The 22,528-nt window shown below is 39.2% G+C and overlaps 1 protein-coding gene across 1 annotated transcript in view; it reads left to right on the top strand.

Moving 5' to 3' along the window:
• Col4a3 (collagen type IV alpha 3 chain) overlaps positions 1 to 19,711 on the top strand; it is a 140,367-nt gene extending 120,656 nt beyond the window's left edge. The window contains exons 42-52 of the mRNA XM_042679024.1: positions 2,019 to 2,204; positions 2,730 to 2,860; positions 5,379 to 5,451; positions 7,630 to 7,701; positions 7,781 to 7,906; positions 8,866 to 8,964; positions 11,459 to 11,671; positions 12,296 to 12,473; positions 12,585 to 12,699; positions 14,472 to 14,644; positions 16,997 to 19,711. Of these exons, the coding sequence (XP_042534958.1) occupies positions 2,019 to 2,204; positions 2,730 to 2,860; positions 5,379 to 5,451; positions 7,630 to 7,701; positions 7,781 to 7,906; positions 8,866 to 8,964; positions 11,459 to 11,671; positions 12,296 to 12,473; positions 12,585 to 12,699; positions 14,472 to 14,644; positions 16,997 to 17,081 (1,451 nt within the window). The 3' untranslated portion in view covers positions 17,082 to 19,711. The remainder of the gene's footprint in view (positions 1 to 2,018; positions 2,205 to 2,729; positions 2,861 to 5,378; positions 5,452 to 7,629; positions 7,702 to 7,780; positions 7,907 to 8,865; positions 8,965 to 11,458; positions 11,672 to 12,295; positions 12,474 to 12,584; positions 12,700 to 14,471; positions 14,645 to 16,996) is intronic.
• The last annotated feature ends 2,817 nt before the right edge of the window (positions 19,712 to 22,528 follow it).

The following is a 22,528-nucleotide window of genomic DNA, read 5'->3' as shown; positions in this document are numbered from 1 at the left end:
CTATTGGTTACTAAGGGTAACCAGTAACTCTTTTACCATCTCAGACAGGGCAATTTTCTGAATATACTACTCCAAGGATTTACGTAAGATTTTTTGGGTTGATAGAGTGCAAATCTGTATTTCTCATGCCAGAGCTTTACAAGATAAGCAGCTTTCTTTTTTAACTCTTTGCCTCTTAAGAAGAAAAATGTCAGATCATGTCTATCTTCTCAAGACTTCTCAGCCATGGGTTCTATGCACTGGCAATGATTCCTAGACTCAGGGAAGACCTCTCGTTACTGATGTTATAAGAGCCAGCACCAGTTAAAGGATGAAATCAGACAAGCACTCCTCTCTGCTTTTTTTCCCTAGTGACTTTTTACATTAATTTAAAAAATTGAATAGAGGATTTGTGATGCTTTCATACCTTGATCACATTAATCCCATCACCCTCTCTTCTCCCTCCCTTTTCCCAATGCCGCGCGCGCGAGCACACACACACACACACACACACACACACACACACACACACACACTACTTTTTACTCAATTTTCCTTTCAGTTGAGTTCTGTGTTCTCACGTCTTCCAGACCCTTCTTTTCCAATGAGCACAAGCCTTACACTGTCCCATTGTCTACTTTTAGATTCATGGGAAAAAGGAGATGTTCATATTCTTAAACCAAGCTCAAAATTTAATCTTCAGAATGAAAACATTATATTTGCATTCACTTGCCTTGAAAACAAAACTTGATTTCAATGATCCTATCTTAGGACAAAAAAAAAGTCTTCAAAAATAGTAAGTAGCCAAGTCAAGGAAGTAAAACAATCATGTGTCTCTATCCTTCTTGGATAACTGAAGAGTTCACTGAGATTTAGAAGGTAACAAATTGATTTCATTAGTTTATGCTCGCAAATCCTGGAGAGAAATCACACTGCAGAAAAAAATACTATTGTGATGAGCACAAAATAAGATGTTTTTGTGTTTGAAGCATTGCCCATGCAAAGTCAGCATTATGGAGCTTGAAGTGAGAAAAACATCGTCTACACACTATCTATAAAAAGCATTAACTGCAGGCATTAAAAGGTCAAAGGATGTGACTAGACATCGAGTTAGGGTTTATCATTCGTCAATCTTGTTTTCATTACCACAGTAGGAATTTACCACATGGTAACATGCTAAGACTTTCCTCTGAGCCCCCAGCCTTGTTCTCAATTTCACCCCCACCCTTGCGTTTGCCTCCTCTTTCCATGCTATTTACTATCTTAGGAAAAATAGACAAAAGGCAGAGATTATGTTTAATTCATCAACACTTTTCATCCATGAATGCTTTAAAGCACCATTTCTCAGAGGTTTTCTGGGAGTCCAACTAGTAACTTAGGTTAGAGGTATGATTCAGGTTGCAGAGTGCCAGCCTCGTAAGCACAAAGCCCTGAGTTCAAACCCCAGGACTGCCAAAGGAACTATAACAACAACAACAACGATATTAACAACTTGTATTAAGCTGTGATGATTGGGGCCATGTTTATACACTCTACATGTTCCAACTATAAGGAAGAATCAACTATAAGGAAGAATCAACCATAAGACAGAATGTAACTTTGTTACTCCTTTGTCCGGGTCTAGACACTTCCAATAACCACATCAGTACTATGATGTTTAGGTTAATGTTCTACTCTATTATCAGCAAGTGAATAATATCATTATAAATAAGGTTCATCAGATGGTAATCATTGTAACTGATATTTACACTTGCTTTTTGTTTGGATATTCACTTGTGATCTTTAAAGAACTGGGCTAGAACCAGATACATTTCATGTTGAAAATAAAACAACAGGAAACCTATAGTTGTGCAGTGTCTGACAAAATCAGACAGTTGTCAGAGGAAGAATTGTAGACCTGTTTTTTTTTGTCTTCCAGCCTCTTTTAATATAAAAAATAGTATATATTAATGTTTTCAGGTAAACTTATTCAGGTAAATGGTAAACTTATTCCAACTATAGGAACATGAAGGAAACTTACAGAGCCTTCTTCTTCACAGGTGCCAAAGGAAACAAGGGGGCTCCTGGCTGGCCCGGCCTCCCAGGACAGAAGGGGACCATGGGAGACACCGGGCCTCCAGGACCCATGGGCATCCTAGGATTCCCCGGGCCACCTGGTCTACCTGGGGCAATTATCCCTGGTCGAAAAGGAAATCGAGGGCCACCAGGTTCCAGAGGAAATCCAGGTAGGGAGCTTACTTTTTTTTAAATGACAGAATGAAAGTCAGGTTTGATGTTAGAGAAGTTTTCATCCTTGGACTACCACCTCTTGTTTGTTCCTTTTAGTTTCATTTTGTTTTGTTTGTTTGCTCTGGTCTTCTTTATTTCTCCTATCTTCACTCTTTTCACCTGGAGTTAGTTGCAGTTAGGCTGTGGTTGTTAAGGCACAGAGATCTGTGGGAAAGGTTAGTAGATATAAACAATGGTCCCCAAAGAGAGAGACCTACGTTTATTGACCTTCTACCAAACCTTAGGCACAGACCCCCCCCCCCCCCCCGCCCCGCACTAACAGGCAGTTCTCAGGAGAAGCATCTCTTGCTAAGTTCATGCACCTCCTTGGCGTGATCTTATTCTTTCTTTCCCATAGCACCACACACAGCAGCAAGAGACAGGCAGTGTTAAGGTGTGGGACTGACACTTCATTTGAGATAGTGCCTCACAGAATGCTCCGAAATCCCTTTGCAACACTGACAGACTCTTTGTGAATGCAGGTGAGCCAGGTCCCCCTGGACCTCCTGGAAGCCACATCAAGGGCATAAAAGGTGACAAAGGGTTGATGGGCCAACCTGGCCCCAAAGGTCTACCTGGGGCTGTAGGAGACGTGGGGCCACCAGGTCATCCGGTGAGTGTATTATTGATACAGTATTGACTTATGGTTACCTTGTAATTATATTGTTACTTTCAATATTCTAAATAATCACCAGGAATACAGAGCAGTATACCCTACAGTACAGAGTATATTGTGGCAAAGAGTATACTATTACAACACCTATAAGCAGCAAAAAAAAATATGATCATTTGGGACCCATTTGTCTGTGCATCTATGTATGTGCCTAAGGGCAGAGAAAGCTCAGCTGACCAGGAAATCAAAGCATCTTAAGAGACGTAAAGATTGGTCTCTATAAGGCCTCCAACACTTTTTCTGTGTGGGACTCACTATTACAGCCTTCCTGACTCTTGCTTATTAAAATGCTGAACAATTCGCCTGGGGCAGGGTGGGGGTGGGGGTGGAGAACAAAAACAGAAAAAAAAAGGGTAGCTTAGGTGTTTAGACTTGCCCAAAATGATGGAGGAGGGGGTGTTTGTTTATTGATTGGTTCTTCTTTGGTTTTGTTTTTAGAGAAGGTTCCACTGTGTAACTCGGGCAGGTCAGGACTCATGAAAATGATGTCATTTTTACCCTCTATTAATATGCTTTCAAAGTTATCTGTGCCGTCTTGTAAATGTCTTTTCTTTCTCTATCACATACCTTCTGATACTAATAAATAACTGACATCCCTTCCTATTTTCTATATGGATACATACCTGGTTCTTGCAAATTCAGTTCAATTGTTCATCAACCTTGCCTCTATTCCGAATAGTTTGTCAATATTTCCTTTAAAAACAAGCCCTTGGGAGTAAGACATTCCAGAAGTAAGAACTCAGCATCTCAATGGGTGGCTAGGAATATAGAGTCGTGGTGAACATTACCATTTTAGGAATCTAACCTGAAATGCTTGCCAGGCCATTTGGTGGTCCTTTTGCCCACCTACCACTCCCCACCCCCAGTTGCAAATGATCTTATAGTTCAGCCTGTGTGTGTATATGTGTGTGAATTGCTGCTACATTTGTTCTGCTGTTTCTTATCAAGGTTTGTGTTGCTATTTGTTCCTTTGTGATGTAAGGGCACAACTATACCCTTTCTTTTGGAGATGCCATAGGCTCACACTCCCGGTGTAAACTTCTCAATTGTGAGTCTATGATTCCTCTGTTTCACTCTAACTCTTGGGGACAAGGGTTGAACAGAGGAGTTTGGTTGCACTATCATTATTGAGTGTCTACTCTCTACCAGTGCCTCCAGTTGCATCTGACTGTAACAATCGGTTCATTCCCAACTGTTGTTAGGAATCCTATTGCATTCTCTTCAGTTCTTCTTGTATAAATCAAAAAGTGAAGTATTTGTCCATCTCCTATCTGTAGGTGCCTCCTGTGTTACCCATTATACTTTGAAAATTGCCAGCATTGATCCTATGATCGCATCTAAAGTTCTTCCAGGGACACTGGGAGGTGGAAAGACTAGTTTATAAACAGGATCTCACTGCAATCCTCCGGTGCTAAGCTTGCATACTTACAACTGAAGAATAATTCTCCTTGATAGATATCTTAACTGGCCTGTAATAGTATCCTTATTGCACAGAACAACTCTTTGTCCACCGAAGGGCTGAGCCTATTTGGTTACCTTTGGCTGTGGAAAGTCAGGCAGATTATCAGTAGCCATAGAGTCCTTGATCAGATGGCTCTCTTTCCTCTCCCTCCTTTTTTAACTTCATAAAACATACCAGCAATAGAGCTTGTCTTCATCCTCCAGAGACACCTGGCTCAGCAGCAGATTTTGTTATTCTTGGTGGGTTTTTTTTTGTAACCTTTAGTTCATTGTTTTCCATAATAGCAATGCTATAAAGACAAAATGGAAGTAGATATTACAAATAGCTCTTTCAGGAGCTTTGTCCCCTCTTCCTTATCTGGCCTCCCTTAGTGTCTCATGGCTCTAAGACCAATTTCTGCGGGCCTCACAGAGGAGAATACTTTGTGCCCACTCAGATCATCGATGTTAAAACCTTTAGTCCCTATGATCCCTTTCTACTCCCATTCCCTGCACGTTTGATTTCTGCCATCCTCATCAGGAAAAACTGATAATTCTGTCAGCTTAACAAAACAATATTTGTGCTGTATGATTCAACAACTGATCCACAGTTTTGGTACAAGCACAGATAATAAGTTTAGTCTGGCACATAGTCTTCCTGAAAGATCCTCAAATACTAGCTAATTCCATTTAGAATGTACAATATCTACTCGTCTGCAATATTAAAACAATATTTACTAATATGAGAACGTATGTTCCCCCATTGGACTTCAGAGCAGTTTTTATTTTATTATTGTTATTGTTGTTGTTTTTAAATAAGTTTTAAGGAGAGATCTAGGTAGCAGAGAAGCTACAAGCATGTGCAACACTGGATTTAAAGATAAAAACAATGTCTGTCAAGTTCACCTTATTTTCATCCCACATAAAGGTATATCCCTATTTGCTTCCTAAGAAACTCCATCCACATTGTGATGCTGAACATTCATCTGTTGTTCTGTTCCCTTTCTCCGCAATGTAGGGAGCACCAGGTGACCCGGGTCTCCCAGGGCCCAGAGGCGATCCTGGATTTCCTGGGTTTCCAGGCATGAGAGGTACTGTTTTTACGATCTGCACTTTATATAGAAAGATAGTTGCTGTAACTCATATTTTAGAGCACACAAATGTTTTTCCCAATTCCTGTGGTCATCCACAGACAATGCAGGTCAGGACAAATAGGACCTCAAAGTACTGTCTCCCCACTTTGAAAATTAAAACAACCACCTAAGAATGGAAACTATAGAAAAAATGAGAAATGACAACAGTTGAGAGTACTATGGGGGTGCTGCACTTTGGGATGAGGGAAGAAGAGCTACATCAGTAGTAACAATGTTTTCAAGTTGTTTACAGGTGTCTTTGTTACTTTCCTACACTCAAGCTGAAAATTCTAAAGGAGTAGACACTGGGCTGTTAGTGGTGATAAAGTAAATTTTTATGCATGTATGTTGTAATGAGGCACATACAGGCAACACACACACACACACACACACACACACATTTCACACACACACACACACACACACACACACACACACACACACACATTTTCTTATGGCAATGTTTCTTAAACCCAGGATCTTATACATACTAAGCTAGAGCTGTACCAGTACAATCTAGAAAGCTAAGGTTTTACTTCCTTTATCCTTGATTTAAAAAGAAGTGTGGTTTGATGCCAAATGATGTTTTGAATATTTGCCTTATTGAATATTTTTTGCCTTAATGTCCTAGCTGCTTAATTGCTCTGATGAGTCTTATAGGACCAGGAATCTCTTATGACAGCCTATTAAGACACTAACTACTCAGTGGATCCAATGTGAACAAAGCCATGTTTTCATGAAGGGAAAATTCTTGAAACAACTCAGATTTTAAGAGAATATTAAAGCTGCACTAAAGAAAATTTCTGGAAACACATTCAGACACAACTTGATGGGGAATCCTTAAAATTAGGTCATTTGAAATATATCCTTCAAAACATATTCAGTTACGCTCTTAGATTTCAGCTGCAACTACTGATGAGTTTTCCCTTCCTTATTTCGAAAAGTTTTCATCACCAAAAATATTTAGGCTTCTTCTAGTATGTATTTGTCAGTCAGCTTCAGTACTGTAGTTACCTTTGTGTAATCTTCACTACTAATGCTCTATTAATAGTAAAGTCTTAGGGCTGGGAATGTGGCTTAGTGGTAAAGTGCTTGCCTAGCATTCATGAAGACCTGGGTTCAATCCCTCAGTACCACATAAATGGAAAAAACTGAAAGTGGCACTGTGGCTCAAGTGGTAGAGCACTAGCCTTGAGAAAAAATATCTTAGGGACAGTGTTCAGGCCCTGAGTTCAAGCCCCAGACTGGCAAAAAAAAATACACACACACACACACACACACACACACACACACACACGTACGTCTATGTGTGTATACTTGTTTCTAAGCACTCTAAACAAATATAGTTTTTTATAATAGAATATTTCTCCAAATTACTGAATCTTGGTTACATGTTCTCATTTGCATAAAAGACTGTGTTTGTGGGGCTGGGAAAGTGGCTCAGTGGTAGAGCACTTGACTTGCATGCATGAGACCCTGGGTTCAATTCCTCAGCACCACATAAGCAAAAAAGAAAAAAGCCGGAAGTGATGCTGTGGCTCAAATGGTAGAGTGCTAGCCTTGAGCTGAAGAGCTGAGGGACAGCGCCCAGGCCCAGAGTTCAGGCCCCACAATTGGACCCAAAAAACAAAAAACAAGCAAACAAATAAAAGACTGTGTTTGGAAGAAAAATCTTAAACACTGTGTTAGCTCATATCAAACAAATATATATATGTGCTTGTGAGTGGTCCTGAAACAATTAATTCCACAGGTAATGGTAAAGGTAATAAATAAGGAAGTAGACACATGAAAACCAAGCATAAAAACCAAACAGGTATGAAACCATGTTGGCTTCAAACACATGATCTTCCTGCCTCAGTTTCTCAACTGCTGAAATTATAGGCATGTGGCACCATGCAAGTTCCTAATGCCTATTTCTCAGGTATATTTGTATAGACTGGTTAGACCTGACTATGTATAAACGAAATGCCCCAAACTCATGTGAACACGATTAAGTTGTGGCCTTTGTCACATTGTGACATGAACTCCTGTCACAACTTCCAGTATTTATCCTTAAAGTTGATCATCAGCCTGAAGAACTAGGAAACCCATTGCACTGAGTAGAACGACATTTCCCCCTCCTTTTTTTCTTTTCAGGTGAGAAGGGCAATCCGGGATTTCCAGGATCAATTGGACCTCCAGGACAAGTTGGGCTGAAAGGACCACCTGGTAAATATATGTCCCTATTATGCTCTCCAAGAAGAGAGGGTAACTCATCCACTAAGGCATCTTTTTATTATGTTTATAGGTCCACGTGGAGACCCTGGCACAATTAAGATCATCTCCCTTCCGGGAAGCCCAGGGCCTTCTGGTCCACCTGGACAACCAGGAATGCAAGGAGAACCTGGGCTGTTGGGGCCACCCGGAAAACCAGGTATGGGCCTGACAGCAGTGGCCTGGGTCTCTAGTAAGTAGCTAAACCAGGCTGATCTTTATGGGGTTCTGTTTTGTGCTTTATTAAGGTAAAGCCATTAGGTCTATGTTCCCTGACAACTGTCAGTTCCAGAACTCATTTTCTCAATGATTGCCAAATATATTGTGGTTCTGTGATCTGGACTTTTAAAAAATACTTTATAGGAAAAAATAAAATGTTGCCAACAATATTTTAATAAAAATGTAACTTTCATACTGTCAAGTACAACTTTTCTAACACCTTATCATGAAATGTTAGAAAAAAGTCTTTAAAAAAATATGCTACTATGTGGAGGTAGACTCTATCCCCAATATACTGGCTAGCCATATAATAATGATCTAATAGATGTTTAAATGAAACTATTATAGTGCAAGTCTAGCTGAACCATATGAGAGATAGTTACTGTTTATTAGTTTGATCAAAACCTGGGCATAGTGAATTCTGAAATGAGAAATCTCAAAATGGCTGCACAGGGGCTGGGAAGGTGGCTCAGTGGTAGAGCGCTTGCCTTGCATGCCTGAGGCCCTGGGTTCGATTCCTCAGCACCACATAAGCAAAAAGAAAAAAGCCAGAAGTGGCACTGTGGCTCAAGTGGTAGAGCACTAGCCTTGAGCTGAAGAGCTGAGGAACAGCGCCCAGGCCCAGAGTTCAGGCCCCACGACTGGACCAAAAAAAAAAAAAAATGGCTGCACAAACTTAAACTATTTTTTTAAAATAATCTCATGGTTTAGTGTTTAAGATCTTTGGGGGAAAAGATCAGTAACAAGTTGATTGGCCAACCATCCTAGTTTGCTCACGACTGAGGGATATGAGACTTTCATTCCTGAATCTGGAAAAATCTCAGGGCAAAGGCTATGCTTGTCTTCTTTGCCTTCTATCCTTGTAAGCTGAAAGGTAATCCAACATTGATTTTTGCCTAGGACCATGTGGACCAAAAGGTATACCTGGCAAAGACGGAAAACCAGGAATTCCTGGACCCATTGGAGAAAAGGGCAACAAAGGTTCTAAAGGAAAGCAAGGTAAACAAATAACCAGCTTGTTTCTTTTGTTGACTGTCTCCTGAGTGCTACTTCAATATACAGAGAAGTCTTGTGTGACTGTGTGATTACAAGAACAAACTAGGTCTTTCTGTTCCGATCGGACCAAAGGCCAGGGGCCAAATGTTCATTGAGAACAAGACACAAAGTCAAATATTACTGGGAAACATTCTGTATTCTTCCTATCTTGGGCAGATAACTTTTTAGTCTACAGTACATTTTAGGCAGAAGACCAAAAGAACAAAAGCACTCGTGGGTGTTCTAGTTTCAGAATGGTCAATAGTTTCTTTTCTTTTCTTTCTTTTTTTTTTTTGTCAGTCATGAGGCCTGAACTCTAGGCCTGGGAGCTGTACCTCAGCTCTTCAGCTCAAAGCTAGTGCTCTACCACTTGAGCCACAGTGTCACTTCTGGCTTTTTCTGCTTATATGGTGCTGAGGAATCGAACCCAGGGCCTCATGCATGCAAGGCAAGTAACTCTACCACTGAGCCACCTTCCCAGACCCTAGTTTCATTTTTTATAAAAGGTGTTAGTTAATAACTGTCTATAGATGTGATATTTAGCAAAAAGAGAAACAATACCTTGGTTTGTATGAATAGAAATGACGTATTTCCTTATGTAGGAAGGCTATCTTTAAACTGTACGGCTTTTAAATTCAACTCAATAACTCATGTATATCCTAGAAAGAACCTCTTAAATACAATGAATGTATTACTCAAAATATCTTATATAAGTCCATTTGAGCTGAATCCAAATCTTACTTTCTGTGAAGGTTTCAAAGCACCCCTTTTGAAGAAAGTCATTATATGCCCAAATCTCATATTTTTAGGATTGATGACTTTGTTAAAGTAAGAAAAACTTCTAAATGTGATTTACAATTCACATGGACCATAATAAAATCTGGAGACTTTAATGTTTTTCCATTCAAATAAGATGTTGCCATAAGTATATCAACTGCAGTCATGTTTGAGTTAGTATTGTCATTAGAACACATCAGAGCACTACTAATCATTTGGCTTTCTGCACAGTGTGTTTCAAAGAGGTAAAACAACAAAGCTCAGGTTACTAATTCAGTAAATGTTTCCACTGATTCATATACATATAATGGTCAAGGCTGGGTTTCCCGATAAGGCAACAAAAACAAGCCTTCTTCAAGTTATGCTGAGATTTAGTAGCTGGTATGCACTGTCCAATGCTGTGGCATGAGTATAAGAATGGTGGAAGGACCCAAGAGTCAAATTATATTGGCCTAAGCTTTGCTCTCTTCTGGAAAATACAGAATGGACCTTGGAGAGCACACAACAGCATAAAAGCTCACCTCCAGTTCCTGCTCTGCTCTACCACCCCTTTTACAACTGTTGTACAGACAGGAAGGCATCCTTCATTTGGGGCCAAGTATGGCGCCTTTCCCCAGTGAATGAGAGCACAGGTCAAGAAAAGCAAAGAGTGTGAAGTGACCGCGGAAAAGCATGGGCAAGGAGGCGATGGCCACTGCCACAGTCAGCAATAACAGCTAGGGAATGGAGAAAGAGGAGAACAGGAAAAGGGAATGGAGAAAGAGGAGAACAGGAAAAAAGAGAGCAAAGGTCCTCGTGTGTTAAGTCTATTCCAACTGCAGAGACGAAAAATCAAAGTATAAAAACCACCTAGATGCATATAAATACAAGGATTCCTTACCTCAGCAAAGATACTTTCTGTTCTTCGTTGCCTTACTGATTGATCAAAAACTTTCTGAAAAAAAAAAAGTTTCTGAAGCTGACACCTTTCAAAAGAACTTCTAGCGTTTTCTGTGGTTGTACACTGAATTTATGAAAAGCATGAATACTATTTTTATCATCTACTTGAACAAATCATCAAGTTGTAGACATTTTATTTCCTTTCTTTCCTCCCCATACTGTCCAGCCATCTGTTTCCTTACTTATAAAAGTTGTATGTGGCCGGGGCCGGTGGCTCACGCCTGTAATCCTAAGCTATTCAGGAGGCTGAGATCTGAGGATTGCAGTTCAAAGCCAGCCTGGGCAGAAAAGTCCATGAGACTTTTATCTCCAATAAACCACTCACAAAACCGCAAGTGGTGCTGTGGCTCAAGTGGTAGAGAACCTTGAGCTGAAGAGCTAAGAGACAATGCCCAGGCCCAGAGTTCAAGCCCCACAACCAACAAAAAAAAAATTTGAAAGTTTTATGTGAGACCTGCCAAATACACTGTGCTAGGGAGCCAGGGTAACTTGAAGATAAAGAACTTTTGACCTCAAAAAAAGTCACTATAAGATACACATACATATCTACTAGGAGATGCCTTGGGATAAACTGGTTTTCAGTTAGTCATATTGTTTGGCTATTCTATTGGCAGCTCTTCTGTAGGTTTCCTTTCTAGACACAGAGCTTTACTCAGATACAAAAAAAGCATTCAAATGAGCACTTGGGAGAACAAGTCGAGATTCTGTTCCTGTTGCGACATTTACAATGTGTTTCTTAAAGGTCCACCTGGATTCGATGGATTGCCAGGACTGAAGGGAAAACCGGGAGACATGGGACCACCTGCAACGGGGACTACAATGACAGGCTTTGTCTTCACCCGGCACAGTCAGACAGTGGTGCCGCCTCCATGTCCAGAAGGAACACAGCCACTCTACAGCGGCTTTTCCCTTCTCTTTGTACAAGGGAACGAACGAGCCCATGGACAAGACCTTGGTAATGTTCCCATCTTGGTTCCAGTCATTTTCTTCTACAGGCAGATTGTAAAACATGGATAGCATGAAGTGGCCCCTCTAATGAGTAAAGGTGAACAACCTTTGGTACCTTCAAGAAACAATTGGCCTAAGTTTTTATTTTCATTCTGGTACATAAAATGTTGGATGGACCCCATCCTGTTTAATAACAAAAAAAAAAAAAAAAAAAGAAGAAAGAAAGAAAGAAACAAAACTTGTTTCCTACATACTTTTTACTGATACGACCCGTCTGCTTTTAAATACCAGATTAGCATGTCTTCTAGTGCTCTCGTTGTTTATTAATGATTCTCAGTAACTAGGAATGCTTGAGGCCAAGGCATTGTCCTAACTGAACTCCATCAGCCCCCAGTTCTAGACTGCTCAGGAAGGAACATAGAAAATATTAAGGGTAAGAGAAAGATTTGTTTGTCCCTCGGACTTTGATTTCTATCATTACTAGAATTATTCCCTATTCTCCAAATAACACTTGAGCATGATCTTCATCTGGGAAGATCCAATGTTATGTGTTAATTAGCCTCTCTCTTATAATGATGTTCAAAATAATGTTAATTTACTACAAATGATCCTGAGTCTTCTGTTTTATTAGGAACTCTTGGCAGTTGCCTGCAGAGATTTACCCCAATGCCGTTCTTATTCTGTAACATCAATAATGTATGCAATTTCGCATCTCGAAATGATTATTCATATTGGCTGTCAACACCCGCTCTGATGCCAATGGATATGGCTCCAATCACTGGCAGGGCCCTAGAGCCTTATATTAGCAGGTAAAAATACAATCATAGTTTTGTAATGAGACCGAGTGAATCATGTCACTTGTAAGAAATGGGTTGCACCAAATGCCGCAGTGCTACCATGTTGTTTGTTTCACATTACAGATGCACCGTCTGTGAAGGTCCCGCGGTAGCCATAGCCGTTCACAGCCAAACCACCACCATTCCGCCATGCCCTCATGGCTGGATTTCTCTCTGGAAGGGATTTTCTTTCCTCATGGTAAGGAGAAATGTAACAGCATATTTAAAGTAAAGAGTATCTGTAAAATATTGTATCGTAAACCTGGGCTTAGTGGCTCACGCCTGCAATCCTAGCCACTCAGGAGGTTGAGACCTGAGAATTATGGTTCAAAGCAAGCTTGGGTAAGAAAGTCATGAGACTCTTATCTCCATTTAAAATTGGCCAAAAGCCAGAAGTGGAGCTGTGGCTCAAGTGGTAGAGTGCTAGTCTTGAACACAGAAGTTCAGGGACAGCACCCAGGCTCTGAGTTCAAGCCCCAAGACTGGCACCAAAAATTTAAAAAAAAAAAAATTCTTTCATTATGTTGGGTAGAATGTGGCCTCCAATTGACTCTGCCTGACAATACATTCAATATTCCATTGATGCTTCACAATCTTTGAATACAGTTTTGATTTTGTTGTTGTTGTTGTTGTTGAGTTTTGTTGTTGTTTGTACCAGGCTGGGTTTTAATTAAGGTACTAGGCATGTCTCTGAGCTTCTTGTGCTCAAGGCTAGTGCTCTACGACTTGAGACACAGCTCTACTTCTGGCATTTTTGGTAGGTTATTGGAGATAAAGAGTCTCATGGAATTTCTTGACTGGGCTAGCTCAGATCTCAGTTCCACTTCTGGCTTTTTTGGTAGTTTATTGGAAATAAAGAGTCTCATGGAATTTCCTGACTGGCTTTAAACTGCAATTCTTAGATCTCAGCCTCCTGAGTACAGAGTATTATGGGCAGAGCCACTGTTACTAGCTTAGAGTTTTTTGTTTTTTGAAAAAATAGTAGAAATGGAATATTTAATAAAAAATAGACTTCTCAGCAGAAGAGTTCCCATCGATTCTAAATGGTGACATTTAGGTGATTAGGAGCTACTGTCTCTTGGAAATGGAGTGTGCCCTTTGTGGCAGTTTCTTTATTCACATTGTCTGTAAGCCTATGGGACCTTGAGAGGTCATGTTTATCACTTACAATTACAACTATCAAGTGACACGACGAGGCAGAATTAGGAAAGCAATATGCTCCAAAGTCTTTGTGCCTCATACTGTGCCCTTTTGATATTCCTGTGAAGATATGAATGAAGAAAAACAGTTTCTTTCAGAAAAATATCCCAGGCATGAGTACTAAATGAAGTCTACAGACTGACCATGTGCAATGCTAAACACTGCATATATATGCTTATTTGCATTCTGTACAGAATGGTTTCTAATCCCTTCTTTACTCTTCATTAACCCTTCATTCCATCATTAATTTAATTTACTGAATACCTATCATGTTCTGGGCACTAAAGACACCAGGAAGCCCAGTCTCTTCTCTCATAGAAGTTATATACAACTGATGAAGACAGACAATAGGCAAGAAGATAAAATATCAAAAGTAGTAATGAGGGCCCGAGTGGTGATAGACACACTGAAAGATGGAAGGTAAAACATGGTGAGAGGCTGGGACAGGGATGTGGTCAAGGAAAACCTTTCTGAGTTTATATGTAAGTGGAAGCCTGAAGACCAAGAAAGAGCCAAACCTGGGAGGAGAAGTATTCTGGGTGCTAGAAATAGGTTTGATGTTCTTAGTGATGACCATATCTCATCCTGGAAGATGTCTGAAATATTAACAAATGTGGCTGAAAAGAAGTACAAGAAGTTTAGTTTGTACTTTCCAGGAACTTTGTTTCTTTTTTTATTGAGTTATATAACCCTCTACCAAAAGACACGTAAGTTGTTGAGCAGTGAACAGCAGTGGACAGCATTTTTATCAAGAGAATTTTGTCATGACAGTTCACAAGTGCAGGCTCTGAGGGCGCCGGGCAAGAGCTAGCGTCTCCTGGGTCCTGCTTGGAGGAATTCCGAGCCAGTCCATTTCTAGAATGCCATGGAAGAGGAACATGCAACTACTATTCCAATTCCTACAGTTTCTGGCTGGCTTCATTAAACCCAGAAAGAATGTTCAGGTAACTATTCAATGTCAAGTTTAATCTGATGACTCAACTGCCAAACTACTCAGAAGTTGCTTGGGTTAATTTTGCTTCACTGTACTAACACTGAATTCCCATACCTGATGCCAATCATGTCCTGCTTAAGGGTGGATTTTCCAGTTTCCAAGTAAGTCAAGAAGTGGCCACCGTTTGTGTTACTAAACCAATTAAGAGAAGACTTAAGAAATTTGCCATGACTGAATTTACTTAATGTAAACATATGCGAAAGATAATAATGTCCTTTTGTTTCATTCCTATTCAGTATAGTACTGAAAATCCTAACCAGGGCAATAATGCAGGAGAGTGATATAAAAAATCTAAACAGGTAAGGAAGGAGTCAAAGTCTCCCTCTTTTGCAAAACACTTGATTCTATATCTATAGGTCCTAAAGACTCCACCTCCAAACTCCTAGAGTTAATAAATATCTTCAGCAAAGTAGAGGATATAAAATCAACCCACAAAAATCAGTAACCTTACCAATAATGAGAAGACAGAGAGGGAAATTAGAACAATTCTATTTGCAATAACCTTTAGAGAAAAAAAAACCTGACGGACACCAGTGCCTCAGACCTGAAATCTTATCTCTTCAGGAGGCTGAGATTTGAGGATTATAGTGCAAAGCCAGGCAAGCAGTAAAGTCCATGAGATTCTCACCTCCAACATACACACACACACACACACACACACACACAGAGTCAAGATGTGAAGTTGTGGCTCAAGAAGTAGAACACTAGCTTTGAGCAAATAATGCTCAGAGACATCACCCAGGCCCTGAGTTCAAGCCCCAAGACTTCCACATGCACGCACGCGCACGCGCGCGCACACACACACACACACACACACACATGCACACACACACATGCACACATGCACATACACACACACACATAACTAACCAAGACAGGAAGGAACTCTAATAAGGAAAAAAATAAAACCTTGAGGAAAAAAATTGAAGAAGCTACCAGGAGGTGGAATGATCCCATGTTCAGATAGGAAGAATCAATTAGTATGAAAATGGCCATACTGACAAAGGCAATCTAGAAATTCAACATAATACCCATCAAAACCCCAATGCAATTTTTCAGAGATGGAGAAAAAACAATCTTCATAGAGACTACAAAAAGCCACAAATAGCCAAACCAATCTTAAGAAAGAATGAATGAAAGGAAGGAAAAAGAGACAGAAAGAAGTATGATAGATGTGTCACAATTCAAGACTTCAAATTTTATTATTTTCAGTAACAAAAACAGCTTCTCACTAGCACAAAAACAGACCTGAAAAGCAATGCAACAGACAAGAGGACCCAGAAATAAACCTACATGAAACTACAGCTATCTAACTTTTGACAAAGGAGCCAAAAATGTATGTTGGCAAAAAGACACCTTGTTCAATAAGTGATGTTAGAAAAACTGAATATCGATATTCACCCTGTACTAGTATCAATTCAGAGAGGATCAAAGACCTCAATGTAAGACCTTGTGAAGGAGGAGGGGGAAAACTAGAAAGTATCTGGATAAAAAGGGATTCTTCAGTAGAATTCTAGGGGCTCAGCAAATAAGAGAGAGATGGATAAATGGCATTGCATCAAGCTTAAAAGCTTCTACACAGTAAAAGATGTAGTTACTACCAAATGGTAGCGGGCTAGGCATCACTAAAAGAGCTGAGAGAAAGCTTGAGGTCTTGAGTTCAAACCCCATTAAGTAACTAAATAAATAAATACCTAAATATTTTCTGTGAGTTTGCATCGAGACCTGTTTTTCTTAAGGGCTTCTGGAAAATAACTGCATTTATAAAAATGTTGATATATTCGTATTTTCAGAATTTCACTTTCATAAAATACATTTCTGTAGTATAATTTAGAACAATATAAGCTTCACTAATAAAACTGAAACCTAGCCAAGCATGGTGGCTCAAGCCTGTAATCCTAGTTAGTTTCAAGCCAGAGATCCAGACACTGAAGTTTGAGACCACCAGGAGAAGCACAGTTCATAAAATTTTATCTCAATGATTGTCTGGATCCCTGCTGTATGTCTGTCATCCCAACTGTAGAAGAAGCACAATGCCTGGGCATAGTATGTGCTTGTCATCAATGTGGAGTAGCAGAGATAAGACTGTGGTCCAGGCTGGTCTGAGCATAAAACAACACCTCATTTCAGACACTGACCAACAGAAAAAGCGTTGACAGATTAGCTCAGGTGGTAGAGCACCTTCCCAGGCAAGTACAAGGTCCTGAGTTCAAATTCCAATAATATATATACTGCAACCCAGAAAGAATTCCCTTTTTTTAATATATAAAGCAATGAGTTTTTATTTGCTTCTTTGTTTCAGAAAACCTACTCCATTAACTGTGAAAGCTGGGGAATTAGAAAGAATAATAAGCCGCTGTCAGGTTTGCATGAAGAAAAGACACTGAAGGAAAGCTGAAGATACTAGAAGAGCTCTTTTTTATTTCCTCTTCAGGAACAAAGTAATCACTCAGAGCCTGCAACTTTGAGGGATTTTTTTTCCCTCTAAACATACAATGTTCTATGAAAGCTTAGTAGCATCAAGTTTCAAACTGTTTTCTCACACAAGAAAGCATTTCTTTCCCATCAATTCTGTGTCTTTAAATGTGTTGCTTCAAAATTTCCTGTGGCAAGGTAATAACTCTTCACAAATTATAACTACAATCACATTCCACTGTATGGAAGCACTAAGAAGTGACTGTCTAAAGTTTGGTGCTACAAGTTTAGAGGTGCTTTTTCTGCTGAATTCTAGCACATGTTCTCTTCCATTCTGTCAGAAATAGGGAGGCTGGATTGGCCTTTGTTGCCTTACTGTTTCTTTCCTGAGACTGTAAACCTCAGGCAGAGGAAGCTGGGGCTTGTGGAATATTGGGGACATCACAACAGAATGAGCCTTTAAGACCTGTGGAGCAGCCTGAGGCCTGAGGAAACAGAACTGAACATGGTCCATGGATTTTTGAGGAGTCATTCAAACACCCACAACTAAGGCATTCCTGGATGGAACCATAATCACCTTGGATAAATACTATATGGTTTGGTTTAAACTACTTTTATGGTTTCACATGGTTCAGCATTGTTTAATACAGTTTTAATTTCTTTGAATATTTCTGCTTGTTCACTGAATTCAGTGTACTGTGTCAAAATGGCCTACCCAGTATTCAAAGCAGTGCAAAGGTTGCTTGTTGAATTAATTTGAATAGGACATTGCAATACGCATATTCGGAAATGTACCTAACTTTATCTTCACTTTGCCGATGTTATTCACCCAAATATCAAGGATGATACTTACGAGATGTGCACTTTATCCTGTTCCTATAAATGCTGGTTCATGCCTTCTCTGACGGGTGGTAGAGTCATTCAGTAATATATGAGTGAGCAGAAAGCATTTGTTGGCTTATCAGGCTCAGAAGATTTTCTCTTTGCTCTAAATATTTCATTACTTGGCTTTACAGACTTATTCTCAATTCTTTTTCTAATACTCTTTTGTTGAAACAAAAAAGAAAAAGAGAAAACCATGTCTTTATGTTACGAATTTTCATAAACTAAACTACGTTGAAAGTGACCATTATGTGTAAACCTTCATGGACAAATTGCAGCTGTATGTCTTAAAGCTTAAGCTTTTAAGACTTTTTACATTCCCAAGTTTACCAACATCTACTTAACAAGCAAGCTATGTCCCCAGCACTGTGTTAAATTAGGGAGGGGGCAAGGTGTTTCAGAGCTTCTATCTCAGAAATGGTATTTTATTGCCTGTATTCAGGATTAGGGGTGTAGCTTAGTGGGAGAATATGCCATTGGCATGTAGAAGACCCTGTGTTGATTTCCTGCACCAAAACCAATCAAGCAAATAAGAAAAAATCATCACATTTATATAACGAGTTCTCCCTCTTCCCTTTATTACCCTTTATCACTTTTTCTCTAGTTCATCCTCACTATTCAGTAGATCTGAATAAAAGGTTAAAAGTTTGGCATCTATGCCAAGGGAAAGACCAGGACCTGTAGCTTTTCCTATGCACCACTGAAACTAAGGTCTGAGCAACATATATGTTTTTTAAAATCTATAAAACATTTAGGAAATTCACTTATACATGATGGTAGCTCTGTTTGATGAGTCTTAGTGTCTAGGCATCCAAAGGCACAGCATTGAAGATGTTTCTTAGTCCACCCAGGTGGAACTAACTGGTGGTGCTAATATTTTCATTCAGGCTACTGCTCCGATCTCAATCTTTTGTGAGTGAAAATGTGACTCAGGAGCACAGATATGGTTTACCTTCACTGTTCACATGGTTGCTGTCAAAACATTTTTGCATCCTAAGGCATACAACATTTTATTAAGATTTTGTACTCAGATGCTAGACAACCACCCAACTGGCTACAGTTGTTCCTTCTTTTAAAGTCTAAAGTCATAGGTGACTTCAAGGTGACGTATTTTATACTCCTATACTGGTGCTAATGCCAGATGACTGGCCTTTGCTGACCCCCATGCTGCCATTTTCTCTCGCCTTCATCAGTATTTAACTTCTAAGGAAGCCAAACAGTGCTAAAGTCTCACATACCCATGAAGCCATATGAACAGTTGTGAAAGCATACTTGTGCAAATGAGCATTACAGTTCATGTGCATTATCATCCAGTAGCTTATGAAATTAAATTTTGTAGGCCAAATGTCAGTTAACTTGTTTCTTTTAACTTTGGGGCTTCAACTTTGGAATTTCACAGTGTGCTAACACAATCAGTTTCTCAGAGTTTTGTTTTTGCAAGACAAACCTTATTAATTTATTTATAAAAGTTTTAACAATGTTTAAATCTGAATTGTATTGTTCACTTACAAAGATTTTTCTATATCAAATGTTACTTATGGCTACTAAACTTAATTTAATATTTTCTCCATAACCAAATGAAATATATTTAAGATATATTGAATATTTTATATTATTATGTCCTGACAAACTTACAATATATTGTAATGTACTAATTTTTCTGTAATTATAGCTAAAATCTTATTTTATTGTATTGTTGGAATAAAACTGAAAAAAATTGTACCTGTTTTTGTTTTTCAAAATGGAAGTAAACATATTTTGGACTGTGAAACTAATAAATGGTTACTGTAAAAGTAACAGGTAATACAGAAATCATGAAGAATACCAAGACCTCTACATTTCAATCTTCACCACTCCTCACCCCAAATTACCATCAAGTAAGACAGTAAAAGATAACATTAGTAGTTTTAACCTTGATGATTAGAAGTATAATCTTGCTATTGACTAAATGAACTCAGTTCAGGAGAAGGTATCTTGATTGAGAAGGTTTGGGGAAAATTTTTGAGTTTGAAACCATTGGGAAGACAGCAATGGGACACTGAAGTTGAACTGGCCTCATCCTGAGCATGGATGTGCTTATATGATATATACATTGTGGTTGTAAAACAGACAGTGATTAATTCATAAACGGAAATACCCACATTGATGAGGGAACAGAGGAAGGCCAATGTGAATCTGTGTCACACAAAAGAAGAGAGGAGATTTGCTATGGAAGAAAGAGAAAATAGTCCTATCTTTTTTACTTGGAGACCCTGCAACCAGACTTTATTAAGTCCTTTGACACTCTATACAATACTCTAGCTCATTTAATAGGATAATATAATGTATGTACTAAAACAGATGGCAGAAAATTTACAATAATTAGGATTAAAGAGAGAAGACAATGGGTTGTAGGTAAACAGATAAGTTGGGCTTTTCTCACCATAGCTTCTGGAGGGCTTTGGGCCTGTACTTCCCAAGAACTGATTCAGTCCCATCTGTGAGGCCTTGAGTCATACATGCATGTGCTAAGTTGGGTAACCATGCATGCAGCCTTGAAGACAGGGTATACACATTTTCCTTCTATGGACATCCTTGGCCCAAAGCCACTTCGGTTTAGAAGGTGTACAAACAGGTACCCCTTCCAGCTGTTCCTGTGGGACTGAGCGGAGAGGTATAATGATGGACAGAATGTGAACCTGAGAACAGAATGAAATTGTGGCTGTGCACAGCCCGTGAATCTGTTCAGGGATGGTCTCGTGAGCAATGTGCTCTTGTACTAAGGGCTGTGATTGCTACTGCTAGTGATGAATCTATGGGCGGAAAGCTTTGAATAAACATGATGTCTACCCCACCATGCCTGACTTTTGTTTCCCCCCTGTGGCCTCCACAAACCACAGAACATGCCACACAGTTTGACAATTGGATCCCAATCTTCATTTTAAAGTTATTATGAAATCTTTTTTTTTTTTCTGTGCAGGGAAGGGAACAGGAGCAAAAATAAAAATGACTACAATTAATTACAAGGGCTAAAAGAGATATAAGGATCCTAATTTTTAAAGGTTTTGATCACAATCATGTTTACCCCGCTTAGTCTCTACCTTCCCCCTCAAGACTTGGAATCACTATTATTATTTAATGTAGGCTTTTTTGTTTTGTTTTGGTTTGTTTTTTTTTGATCAGTCATGGAGCTTGAACTCTGGGCCTGAGCTCTGTCCCTGAGCTCTTCAGCTCAAGGTGAGCACTCTACCACTTGAGCCACAGTACCATTTCTGGTTTTATGGTGGTTAATTGGAGATAAGAGCCTCACAGACTTTCCTGCCTGGGCTGGTTTTGAACAGTGATCCTCAGATCTCAGCCTCCTGTGTAACTAAGATTACAAGTATAAGCCACAAGCACCCTGCTATTTAATGTATTCTTAAAGAAGATTTGCCACTTAAGGCAACAAAATGTTTTATCCCTAAATATGCCATTTTATCATAAAGATTATTATGAGTAAAAAGCATTTAAAAGAATAGAAGATGTGGTACAAGTGTAAGATCTGTAGTTCAAACTCTAGACTCCCCCCACATAAACAACAAATGAACAAACAAAAAAGCCCACTAGATGTAAGACAGATACTCTGGCCTGCTTTTCTCCTCCTGAAAGTAGGAGATAAGACTTTTAAATGAAAAATGACTTCCACGAGGAAGACATTCTTATCTCCAGAGTCAGTTAAAGAATCCTTATCTCCCTAGTTAGCTCTTCACAGGTCTAGCCTAAGCTCTCACAAGTTTATAAGTTACTACTCTGGCCAACTAAGTATATATGCATATACATATATATATGCACACACACACATATATATATACATATTTATATATGTATATACACATGTGTATATATACATATATTATACACTATATTATATACATCATAATTTATATTCATAAATATTTATTTATTATATATGTATACCTATATATTAGACCCTGTTTTTTCTTAAGTCTTCATTTTTCTGGCAAAGGCTCCAATGTACAAATAGGAGTTTCTATATAAAATCAGTATGCTTTCCTGTTCTTTTCTTTTTATGTCAATTTAATTGTTAGGCTTAGCTGAGACCCCCTAAGAGGATGGAGGGAAATGTTACCTTCCCTATACCAATATTAAGATAGGACCCAAGAATGCAATGCACAGGGGTTCCCACATTATTCTGAAGAAAAGTAACATCTCTGGAATAGCTTTGGATTCTAGAGTACATCACACATTTGCCAAGTCTTCCCTTGGAACACACAAAGTGGGGAGGGTCTTCCCCAAGAACTCAGCACACATCCATATCCACATATTCTTAAGACACTTTGTAAAGTAGGTTTATATGCACATAACCCACATACCCTCACATATACTTTAAAGCATCTCTAGATTATGAATAATAAACAAATACAGAACTGGGAAGATGGCCCCACGGTAGAGTGCTTGCCTTGCATGCATAAGACCCTGGTTTGATTCCTTAGTACCACATAAGCAGAAAAGGCCAGAAATGGTGCTGTGGCTCAAGTGATAGAGTGCTAGCCTTGAG

The sequence above is a fragment of the Dipodomys spectabilis genome, unplaced genomic scaffold (genome assembly GCF_019054845.1).
Source record: "Dipodomys spectabilis isolate Male_0828 unplaced genomic scaffold, ASM1905484v1 ptg000051l, whole genome shotgun sequence".
NCBI classification, from domain to species: Eukaryota; Metazoa; Chordata; class Mammalia; order Rodentia; family Heteromyidae; genus Dipodomys; species Dipodomys spectabilis.
This window is presented reverse-complemented; position numbering and strand designations above follow the sequence as displayed.